Source organism: Tamandua tetradactyla, chromosome 3, assembly GCF_023851605.1.
Source record: "Tamandua tetradactyla isolate mTamTet1 chromosome 3, mTamTet1.pri, whole genome shotgun sequence".
Lineage (NCBI taxonomy): Eukaryota > Metazoa > Chordata > Mammalia > Pilosa > Myrmecophagidae > Tamandua > Tamandua tetradactyla.
The window spans coordinates 33,901,995-33,914,188 of NC_135329.1; the positions used below are offsets into that span (position 1 = coordinate 33,901,995).

The 12,194-nt window shown below is 37.5% G+C and overlaps 1 protein-coding gene and 1 long non-coding RNA gene across 3 annotated transcripts in view; one reads left to right on the forward strand and one right to left on the reverse strand.

Annotated features, from left to right (window-relative positions):
- The first annotated feature begins 2,152 nt into the window (after positions 1–2,152).
- LOC143676015 (beta-defensin 103A-like) lies at positions 2,153–4,741 on the forward strand. Its single transcript, XM_077151861.1, has 2 exons — positions 2,153–2,877; positions 4,427–4,741. Exons 1-2 carry the CDS (start codon positions 2,820–2,822, stop codon positions 4,570–4,572), a joined length of 204 nt encoding a protein of 67 aa, XP_077007976.1. The 5' UTR covers positions 2,153–2,819; the 3' UTR covers positions 4,573–4,741.
- The window catches only part of LOC143676016 (uncharacterized), a 43,141-nt gene continuing 33,693 nt past the window's right edge, over positions 2,747–12,194 (reverse strand). For both annotated transcript variants that reach the window (XR_013171758.1, XR_013171757.1), the window contains one exon: positions 2,747–2,888. This is a non-coding gene — a long non-coding RNA (uncharacterized LOC143676016). The remainder of the gene's footprint in view (positions 2,889–12,194) is intronic.

The following is a 12,194-nucleotide window of genomic DNA, read 5'->3' on the forward strand; positions in this document are numbered from 1 at the left end:
GCAACCAAAAATTTAGATCAATCAACTCCTTGTTCTAATACATATTTTAAAATCAGAATTATAAAAACTGATCAGAGGAAAGTCTGATATGAACAAAGCATAAATAAAGGAAGTAGCCCTTCCTCTGAAAACCTAATAATAATATTGTAGAAATGTTGATTGTTAGAGCTGGGAGAAAACTAAGAGCCTGCAGTACAATAGCTTGCAGGGTCTGCATTTCCAAGTACTGTGACTTGAAGCTCTGAGGGCAGGGAGTGGCAAGAACCCAGGCTCTTGTCCCTGTTTGGAGACTCCATATGCATGTATTCATTTGTGCCAATTAAACATTTAAAATGTAACTGCTATTATTTGAGAAAGATAACAGTACTTATTTGACATAAAAAGCATTGTAATAAGTGAAAAACAGTGCAAAGCTCAAAAACCAGTGGTTCTACAGGGTAGGAAGTGGTAAAGGACACTGTCTTCCTCATCTATTGTTTTGATTTTTACCAAAAACATGTATTATTTTATAAATATATAAACAATTTTTATTACATGGGCAGGTACTGGGAACCTAACCTGGTCTCTGGCATGGCAGGCAAGAACTCTACCACTGAGCCACCATTGCCTGCCCTACTTTTATATATATATATATATATATATATATATATACACACACATATATATGTATTTTTTTAACATGGACAGGCACTGGGAATCGAACCCGGGTCTCCAGCATGGCAGGCAAGAACTGTGCCTGCTGAGCCACCATGGCCCACCCATTTTATATTTTTTAAAACACGTAAATGTTCTGGGTGGGCCACGGTGGCTCAGCAGACAGAGTTCTTGCCTACCATACGGGAGACCTGGGTTCTATTCCCAGTACCTGCCCATGCAAAAACAAACAAAACATACACACACAAATGTTCCCCCAAATTATATTTTCGTGAGTTGGTAAGGGTGCTCAAACTTGAGAAAGTTAACAGCCAATGACATAGCCAACCCCCCGGCTTCTTATTAGCTGCCAAGGAAACGTGGCTTTCATTCCTAAAGAACTTCTTGCCAAATATTGATGGTACCTTATAAATGCCTACTTGTCTCTGAAGAAATAGGTTAGACCTAGGATTTACCTGTGAAGTTCTATTCCCTAAGTGGAAAATTAAATCACTAGTGGCCTGATCACATGATGAGTGTAATCTGAGTCCTGGGCTGAACTGGTTTATAATTGTCTACAACATCCCACCCCACCCTCTCTGTTATAAACAATCTAAGGTAAATCCTCTCCTGCACGGTCAACACCAGTCCCACCCAACATTCATCTCCTTCTCCCATTTAAAAGTATCTTTGCTTTGTTTCAAATCCTGAATTTAAGGGTAAAGTTAAATTTTGAAAAGATTGAAGGGTCTGCAATTCTAAAGTCTTTTTAAATGTGCTGATCTAAACCCACCCTTCAAAATGACTGAACTTTCTTATGCATTTACAGAATTGCTTGAACCTTCATGCTGTCGCTTATTGAAATCTGTCTTTTATTTGACTGCATGCCAATCTCCCTTAACCTACATTGCTAGTCCTTTGAGAGAAAAAACATAACTGGTCCTTCTTTGCCTCTCACCTCCTTCCATCATCCCTTCTACTCACATGCAAGCACATGGTCTTGTCGCTATGATAGGTATTCAAAGATTGTTTAATGAATCCAATGGGTGCATCAGAACCCTGAAGACATCCCCCCTACAACTAACTATCCCTGAATCCCTATGGATCCGTTATAGTTATAGTCACACAGTGCAACAGTCAGGCCATGTTCTGGTGACTTCAGCTCCCAAATAAATAGTCTATCAACAAATACATACCATTGACTGGATTACTTAATATTTAGGTCTAATTATATTTAAAAAATAAGCAGTTGGCCTTCTGAACATTGACTATATCCAATGGCAATAGTAAATCTTGACAAGCAAACATACAAACATATATCCAATGGCAATCATCTGACCCCTGGACTTCCTTGAGTGCTTGTCAGCTATGAGTAACTCAAGTCTTCAGTGTACCTTTTGAGCCCCTCATTTGCACAGGAAGTGTCATCAGTCAGTAGATGCCAGCCTTCCCCAACATTCTCTTTCTCTGATGAAATAAAGTGAGACACATTTTTGACTCATAAATTTGGTAGCTTTCAGGCAATGATAAAGTGTAAGACATGTTTCACTCAAGTTACAGCACCCTATGATAAGCCAAGGGCACGGGGTCAGGGGTTTTCAAATATTGTCCAGTTTTCTTCCTTTTTCTCACCACCTAAAAGGTGATCCTGTTTGACCTCAATGTCAGGAGCATCTGTGTAGGCTCAAGGTGTGGCCCAGCCTAATTTGCTCTCAGATTGTGAATCTGTTCTGTATTTATTTGGCTGCCAGATGAGCTTTAGACTTTCCCAGCCCATTAGGAAAAAGGCAGGGAGTTGAGAGCTTAAAAATACTGGAGTGTGGACAAGTCAGTCTCAAGCTATGTGCCCTGGGATGACTCCCAAAAGGAGGCAGGTCTTGCCTACACCAGTCTGACCTGCACCCACTACCACATCTGAGCCAGACATGGACAAGCCCCTGGAGCCTAAAGGGAAGCATACACAGGTTTGTTTCACACGTTAGGTTTGTAATGAACTGCTGGGTGAGTAGGCGTGTCAGAGGCTTTGGTATGAAGCACCAGGAAATACATCATATTGTCATCGCGGTAATATTACAAGAATTGCAGACTTAACTCATTTCTACCTATGGCTGCATACCTGGAGCCTTTATAAAGTGAAGAAGCACTTCTTTCACTCCAGTCTCAGCTTGCTGTGAAGCCTGTCAGCTATGAGGATCTCTTACCTTCTCTTTGCATTGTTCTTCTTATTTTTGATGCCTGTTCCAGGTAAGAGGGGCCTGGGAAAAGGAGGGCTGAATAGTTAATACAGAGCCAGTCTCTATTTTTCGGGAAGCTTTTAGACCAAGTAAATTATTTGTATGGGAACTAGGTATTACCTTTGCTTTTGGACAAGAAGCGTCAAGAACTTTTCCTAAACCACTTTTTTTTTTTCTTGTCAATACTTGTAATTGTTGTCTTTTTTTTTTTTTTTTTTTTTTTTTTTAACATGGGCAGGCACCAGGAATCAAACCAGGTCCTCTGGCATGGCAAGCGAGTATTCTTGCCTGCTGAGCCACCATGGCCCGTCCAATTGTTGTCTTTTTTATTTCAGTGGGTCTATAGTGCTATTTCATTCTGAGTTTTTTATTAGAGAATTTGTGAGCTTACAGAACTGTCAATAATAAAAAAAAAAGGATTCCCGTATATCATCTTCCCCTTGCATTGATGTGGAATATTCATTGCAATTGATAGCACATCTTTAAAATTGTTCTATTAATTGAAGTCCATGGTTTAATTTAGAGTTCACCATGTAGTGTATTTTCATGGATTTTTGAAAAATCTGTATTCTGTTACCACATCTATGATCTAAAATTTCCTCCTTTTTCCATATTCAGATACATATTTCAGTGCTTAGTTAATTGTGTTCACCATGTTGGGCTACCATGGCCACTATCCATTACCACATTTCCAACATTCAGACAGGAACTCTGTACATTTTCAGCCTCAATTGCCATTCCCTATCCCCACCCCGTCCCCTGGTAACCCACATTCTAGATTCTGATTCTATGACTTTGCTTATTCTCATTGTTTCAAATCAGTGAGATCACACAATATCTGTCCTTCTCTGTCTGACTTATTTCATTCAACATGATGCCTTCAACGTTCCCTGTTTTCGCATGTTTCAGGACTTCATTCTTTTTTATGAATGAATAATATTCCACCGTGTGAACATACCATGTTATGTTTATTCATTCATTGGTTGATGGACACTTGGGTTACTTCCCCTCTTTTGGCAATTGTGAATAATGCCGCTATGAACATCAGTGTGTCAATAGTTGTACCTGCTTTCAATTCTTATTGGTATATACCTAGTAGCAGAATTGCTGGGTCATATGGTTGTTAAAACGTATCTCCTCACCTACTCCTCCACGGAAAGACCTTTTAATGAGACATGAAAAAAAGTGATTTAAAAATTAATAACAGCAGGGAAGCTTGATTTAGTCTGAGAACAGATGTACAGACCTCCATTTATTAAGCTTAATGATCGAAGAGAAAACTCTTTGGGCTGCCTCAAGAGGCTACTCATATCTATTCACATGGGAGGTCCTGGTGCCCCACAATTTTTTCTGATGCTGCTGTGGGTTCACAGCTGAGCTGCTACCCATAGAAATATTGTCTATTAGTTACTTAGTCCTGCCTTTTTTTTCTTCATGATTTTATAGTAAAACAATAAAAAAAACCCAGATCAGTTATTTAAGGAATTCCAAAAGCCTCCTATGTGTATCAAAAGCTTTCCTAAAATCTACCCTTGCATTCTTTTTTTTTTTCGTTGCAGCTAATGGAGCACTCATAAGTACATTACAAAGATATTATTGCAGAATAAGACAGGGCCGGTGTGCCTTGATCGGCTGCCTTCCAAAGGAGGAACAGATCGGCCGCTGCTCTGTGTCGGGCCGGAAATGCTGCCGAAGAAAGAAATGAAAATCCCAGAAACGTGACGATCATGTTGTAAAATGGGAAAATGCTTCCTTAAAATTTTTAAAAGCAAAGTCAGATTAAATTTTTTTTTTAAAAAGAAATAGAAGCTTGAATTTTAAAAAATTATGGTTGTTGTTGTCGTTGTCCTGTAAGCAATTAAGAAGTTGTTACTCTATCTCCCTTTTAATGCAAGTAAAGTACAGTCTGTAGAGAAATCTATGATGTGACATCAACTTATTTTCCAAGGTTGTCAGGTTCTACTTCTTGTTCTTCCTTAAAAACAGTTCTCCCTTCCATATTGTGCAGGTTAGTAGCACCCCACAATCTGGAAAATCTGTATATAATTTTTTTGTGTGTGTTTCAGGAAACTCCCTAGCTACCTCTTGATTGGCAGACACTTTCTCTCCCATTACTTTTACATTGCGTAGGATAAACATTTTTAAAAAATTTCAGATCAGCTTTGGCTGGCTTCAAAATCCTTAGGGAGATGGCTCGGTGTCAGAACTCTTGCCTGCCATGCCAGAGACTGAAGGTTTGATTTCCCGAGGCTGCCCAAGCAAAAAAAAAAAAAAAAAAAAAAAAATATATATATATATATATATATCCATGGGGAAAGACCCTTTACCTTCATTTTCTTCTAGGAAATCATATAAGGAGTTAGTATTTTTTCGTATGATGTCAGAGTCTACCAGAATGCCTTATTATTTTTTTAATAACGATCCTTCACTTTCTACGTGAGAGCGATGCGGATCTCATCGTTTATGCCAATGCTTTGCAGTTGTTGGTTTAGCTGCAACAATGGCTTTGTGGATTTCTTCACGGGTCACAAAACTCCAACAAAATTCCCACTTTATTTCTTATGCCAACCCAGGATACATCGAAACAGGGATGGGAAAGTCGCAATTGGGGAAAGTTGTGATGTGGAAGAGATAACTGTCCGCCTTTTGCTTTTTTATCTCCCACATCTTTGACTTTCCCTCCCTCTATCTACCATACCATATCGCCACCAAATCTGTCCCGTGAAACTTTTTATGTGTATGCCGTATGGTGGGGGCCACATTTCATTCTTTCTCCCTGTGAGTAGCCCGTTATTGCAGCACCATTTGCTGGCTTGGGGCGGTGGGGGGTGGGGGGGATGGGAGGTGGGGGAATAGCAGGGGGGGAGGTGGGGGGAATTGCACTGAGGGAATCGAACTAGGTCTCCCATATAGTGTCTAAAACTCTAATATATTCCTCAGGTTCATTCCAAACCTTCTGAAAACTTTCTGTCTCTGAGGAATGGGGCACCTGGTTCTTTCTTAAATATTCCTTTTGCTCCACTTTCCTGTCATCCTGCCTGTGGTCTGGCTGTCCCCTACCGGCTATGTAATCATTCCCTCAACTTTAGCTTTAAAACTTAAACCCATCTCTCAGTGGCCATCTCAAATTTTACTCCATTCTTGAAAACACAGCTGATTTCTCAAATAAACATGATAATTGCATTGATTTGCCACAAGATTCTTTTTGTTTGCACGTGTGGTCTTGGACAAACTGCTTTCCTCTCTGAGTTTTCCCTTAGTGATTCATCAAAGCAACCTATTGTGATTGTTTATTCAGTCTGTCATATTGTTCTTTTTTAAAGCCTTTTTATTGCAAAATAAAGATAGATAAAGAAAACCCGCACAAAATACTCGGTTTAATGAGTTGGATTAACACAAATGTCCTTATAACCACCATGCGAGTTAAGAAATAGCAAGCCTTTCCCACCCCAAACCGCTCCAGGTGCCTCTCCCAATCTTACCCTACTCATCCCACCACGTGCAACTAGTCTGACTTCATCACCTTAATTTGTGTCCCCAGACGCTACTGTTTAGCCTTGATCATTAAAAAAATATAGATGTCTTTAAAGCTCTTTCAGTCTTTATAGTTCCCGTCTACCCTCTTTTCCTTGCAATGTATTTGTTGAAGGTCCCATTGGTTTGGCCAGTGTGGATTTAGCTAACTCCCTCCTTGTGGTGTAGCTCAGTCCCTCCGTCCCTTGTGTTTCCTGCAAATTGGCATCTGGATCCAAAGGCTTGATGAAACCCTGCCACAATCTCTTGGGTGAGAATCCTGGGAGGCTGTATTTTTTCATCAGGAGACACCTGACGTTGGGGGTCCCTCCTTCTGTGACGCTAGTGGCTCATTATCATCTTATCCATTAATTCATTGGGATTTGCAAAAATGATGATGTTCTAATCCTATCCTTTCTTTTTCATTTCTCTGTTAGAATACTTTTTATAAGGGATAAAAAGTAGATTTTTTCCTCATATTGACCAGTTTTTAAGATAATGAATTTGTTCTTTATCATCCTCTGAATTACCACAAGGTTCTAACTTGCAGATTCCAGCTCTGAACCTTGCTTGATTTTTGCCTTGCACACACTTAATCTCTATATTTGGTTGCACAGCCATCAAGAGCAAGGACTTTGTTATAATCATTTTTGGATTGCCTATTAAAGTACCTTGAACATAGACACTGTTCATCAAATGTTAATCGTATTGAATTATACGCAAATGATTTGGAGATACAGTAGTTTAACTATTTAGTTTTCTCTCAGTGTTGAATGGAATGATTCAATAAACTGAATGGAAGATTTATAAATCCCTGACTCAACCCTCAATCATCAGAAAGAGAAGACATCATGGCACTCAGGAAGAGGGACGCAAAACTCAAAGATAAGAGCATAGACTTCACCTTCCATCAAAAAAGGATTACTGCTCTGGGAATTGCCCTCCTACAGTATACAAGGAAAAAGTCAGACAAGAGATATGAAACAGCTGTTTTCAGCCTTTGGAAACCAGCAGTGTAGGAGTGTGATTCCTGAGAGGAAGGAACAAATGCGGTGAGCCTTGTGATTGTGCTGGGCTTACTATGGTGGATGCAACTTCTAGGCCATAGCATAGGGAGGAGGAAGCCAAGCAGAAACCAGCAACCTACTGAGTTGAAGAGAATGAGAAATTTCCAGGGTTGAAAAATAGAGAGGAAGCAGCTGAACTGAGACAAAGCACTTGAGTTGTGCCAAGTTCCTTAAACCTGGGGCTGAATACTGATCTGAGCATGCTGGGAGCGAGACTTTACAAGGCCACAGGAAAACAAAATCAGTGAAAAGGGAACGGCAGAACAATTCCAGGAGTGTACACAAGCCAAAGGGGAGAAACCTCAAGATAGATGCCTCAGAAAGGTATCGCATTAGCAGTGGTGCTATTTAGCTCTACATTAAACAGTTCCAGAACAACCCTAACAAATTATAAAGGCCATTCTTGAAAAGGTCAAACTGATCCACAAGAAACATAACTATGAGCCAAAATAAAGTCTATCATCTTTTAAGGGGAAACAAAACCCAGCACTCAATGCTTTGAGCTTTATAATGTGCTAAATCTTGTTTAAAATTGTCACATATGTGAAGAAGAGGGAAAATATGATTTATGACCAAGATAAAAAACAATCATTATAAACAGATTCAGTAATGACAAACATGATAGAATTAGCAAAAGGAACTTAAAAGATCTATAAATCTTATAAAAATGTCTGAGGATGAAAAAAAAGATGATCTTGAAAAGAAGGGAAATAGAAACTACAAAGAATCAAATGAAACTTTCAGAGAGGAAAAATAACTATCAGAGTAATATGTATACTGGATTGATTTAACAACATACGACGCTACAGAAGAAAACATAAGTAAATCTGAGTTTATGTTAATAGAACAAAAACAAACAAAGAATGAGGTAAAGAGAGATAAAAGATTGAAAAAAATTAAGTAACCTATGGAAACACATCAAGCAATCAAGCATATATGTGTTTGGTGACAGAAAGAAGGATGTGGAGTGTGCCGGTTTAAAAGGATATATGTACCCTAGAAAAGCCATGTTTTAATCCTAATCCCATTTTGTAAAGGCAGCCATTTCTTCTAATCCCTATTCAGTACTGTATATTTGAAACTGTTATTAGATCATCCCCTGGAGAGATGACTCAATCAAGAGTGGTTGTTAAACTGGATTAGGTGGAGACGTGTCTCCACCCATTTGGGTGGGTCTTGATTAATTTACTGGAACCCTATGAAAGAGGAAACATTTTGGAGAATGTGAGAGATTCTGAAAGAGCAAAGAATGACATAGCTATGAGAAGTAGAGAGTCCACCAGCCAGCGACCTTTGGAGATGAAGAAGGAAAATACCTCCCAGGGAGCTTCATGAAACAGGAAGCCAGGAGAAGAAGCTAGCAGATGACGCTGCATTTGCCACATGCCTTTTCATTTGAGAGAGAAACCCTGAACTTCACTGGCCTTCTTGAATCAAGGTATCTTTCCCTGGATGCCTTAGATTGAATATTCCTATAGACTTGCTTTAATTGAACATTTCCATGACCTACAAACTGTTAACTTGCAACTTATTAAATTCCCCCTTTTAAAAGCCATTGCATTCTGGAAGCTAGCAAACCAGAACAGGGAGAAAAAATACAGTTGATGATATAATGTTCCATTTTCCCCTCAAATTTTTATGAAACTGTAAACCAACAAATTCAGGTTCTCAAAGAATCCCAAGCAGAGTAACATAATGGAGACTACACCAAGCACCTCACAATCAAATTATTTTAAGCTAACGCTAAAAAGAAATTCTTAAAAGTGGCCAGAGATAAAAGACACAATACATATAGAGGAACAAAAAGTGGAATTACAACAAACTTCTGACCAGAATCTATGCAAGCCAGAATACAATGATGCCATTTCTTTAAGCACCAAAAGAAAAAAAAGAGTCTGTCAACCTAGAATTCCATGCTAGCAAAAGTATATTTCAAAAATGAAGGTAAAGGCATTTTCAAATAACAACAACAAAAAAAGCATAAAAAATGCCTTACCAGGAGATATATAGTATATAAACAAATAAAATAATTTCTTCAGGTAGAAAGAAATGATACCCGATGGAAATGTGGCTCTGCACAATGGAATGCAGTATGCTGCAACCGTTCTAAACATTTCATTTTAAGGGGAGAGGTTGTCAGGTTAAAAACGGAGACCAAAGTTCATGCTGCCCACAGAATGCCCACTTTAATCATGAATATAAAGACAAAGCATAGATTTAAAGTAAAAAGATGGGAACAGATAAACTAGACAAACACTGGTTTACAGAAAACTAAATTGACTTTATTGGCTAATTGACCATACATTAAAGTAGATTTTAGAACAAGGTATATTATCAGGGATAAAGAGTGGTAGTTCCTAATGATAAAGCTGTTAATTCAACAAGACTGCGTATTAATACTAAATCGTTTGTACCTAAGAACAGAATGTCAAAGCTCTTAAAGAAAATCTTAGAAATGAGAGGAAATATAGAAAACTAACAATTACACTTGGAGATTTCAACACTTCTTTCCTTGGAATGGATTTAAAAAGAAAACAAAATATCAGTAAAGTTATGGAACATTTGAACGCAATATCACCCAGTATTACAGCTGAATTTTGATTTATTGATCCTCTCAAATAATGACTTTTTAAAAAAAGTTTTGATCCTCTCAAAAATTACTCAATTACAGCAGAATATGCTCAAGAATTGCTTAATATAGTCCATATTCTAAGCCATGAAATAAGTCTGAAAAAATTCAAAATAATTAAAAATCGCACAAAATATGCTCTTTGTCAACACTGGAATTTTAAAAGATATTAGTAACAAGTAGATATCAGGAAAATGCCTTAAATATGTATAAATTAATAAAAATTTTTATAAATAAGCAATATGTCAAAGAAGTTACAAGAGAAATTGGAAAGTATTTTGAACTGATCTGTAAATGTAAACATAAAATATCAAATTTTGTGAGAATGCAGCTAAGGCAGTGCTTTGAAAAAGGAAATTTATAATTTTTTTTTTTTTTTTTTGGCATGGGCAGGCAGCAGGAATCAAACCCAGGTCTCCAGCAATGCAGGCAAGAAATCTGCCACTGAGCCACCGTTGCACCATCCTAAGTGATTTTATATTGGAAATAATACATGGTCACAAATCACAATCTAAGGTTCAACCCAAGAAATCAGAAAAACCCAAGAAATTAGAAAAAAAAAAAAAGGAGGAAATGAAAGCCAAAGTAAGTAGAATAAAAGTGAATAAAAGAAAATGGATACATAATAGAGAAATTTTTTTAAAAAAGTCATTATTTGAGAGGATCAATAAAATTGTTAGAACTTTTAGTAGAAAAGTTCTACCACACTGATTGAGTCACATCTCCATGGAGATAAGGTAATTAAAGTTTCCGACAAACAGTACTGAATTAGGATTAGAAGAGACCATTGCTCCCACAAGGTTGATTAGGATTAAAACATGGCTTTTCTAGGGTACATAAATATTTTCAAACCAGCACACCCAGGGAACATGTTCTTAAATCTAATACATTCCTGTGGGTATGAACCCATTGTAAACAGGTGCTTTTTTATTTCTTCATTTTTAATGTTTTTTATTTGTTGTGATATATAACATACATATTTGTTGTGATATATAACATACACAAAAAAGCAATAAATTTTCAAGTACATTTTAACAAGTAGTTATAGAACTGATTTTAAAATTTGGTATGGGTTACAGTTCCATTATTTTTCATTTTTTCTTCTAGCTGCTCCAAGACACTAGAGACCAAAAGAAATATCAATATAATGATTCAGCAGTCATACTCATTTGTTAAATCCTATGTTTTTAAATACGAGCTTTTGATGAGGTTACTACATTGAGGTGTGTCTCACCTCAATCAGGATGGGTCTTAATATTATTATTGGAGTCCTTTATAAACAGAACAAATTCAGTCATGAAGAGAAAGTCACAGAACCAAGAAGCTAAAATCAACAGAACCTGGGAGAGAAGGGAGAGACCTATAGATGCTGCCACGTGCCTTGTCATGTGCCAATAGGTGCAAAGGATTGCCTGCAACTGGGCTGATAGTGCCTTGATTTGGACTTATTCCCAGTGTCAAACTGTAAGTGAATAAATTCTCATTGTTTAAGTCAACTTATTTCATGGTATTTGCTTAAGCAGCCTAGAAAACTAAAACACTTGGGTTGCTTCCACCTTTTAGCAATTATGAACAGCCCCTTTATGAACATTGGTTTACATATTTCTGTTTGAGTCCCTGCACTCAAAATTAGATCCAAATAATTCTAGACTCAGGTTGCAAATACCATGATCGAGTAAACCCACCCTTGGAAAAGAAACATCTTCCTCAAGCACAATGCTGTTGCAGAGTTTGTGTCTTTCTGATATGGTGCTTTGACTTCGGACACTATGTTGATTTTTTTTTTTTTAAGTTTTACTAAATATATAGGAAGTCCTATTAGTTGCATTCGGAATAGAGATTAAGCATGGTGTTAAGGTGCATTTCACCTCTGAAACTAAGTGGCATCAGTGGTGTTTCTGGAGCAAAAATAAGGCAGAAAAAAGGAAATAAAGAATCCAGGAAAATGCTATCCCAAATGTGGAGTCATAAACTGACCACTTAGGAGAGAACAAAATTTAAACCAAATTAAGTCGCTTTGTTCTGAAAAGGAACACTGCCTTCTAGTAACTGTGATTATTGTGTAGTTTTTTTTTTATATAGGCTAATCCAAAATCCTTGATAACATCCTTTTAAGCT

Coding starts and splice junctions, on each gene's coding strand:
- LOC143676015 (XM_077151861.1), top strand. CDS start 2,820: ATGAGGATCTCTTACCTTCTCTTTGCATTGTTCTTCTTATTTTTGATG. Junction 2,878..4,426: donor ATTTTTGATGCCTGTTCCAG/GTAAGAGGGGCC, acceptor TTTTCGTTGCAG/CTAATGGAGCACTCATAAGT.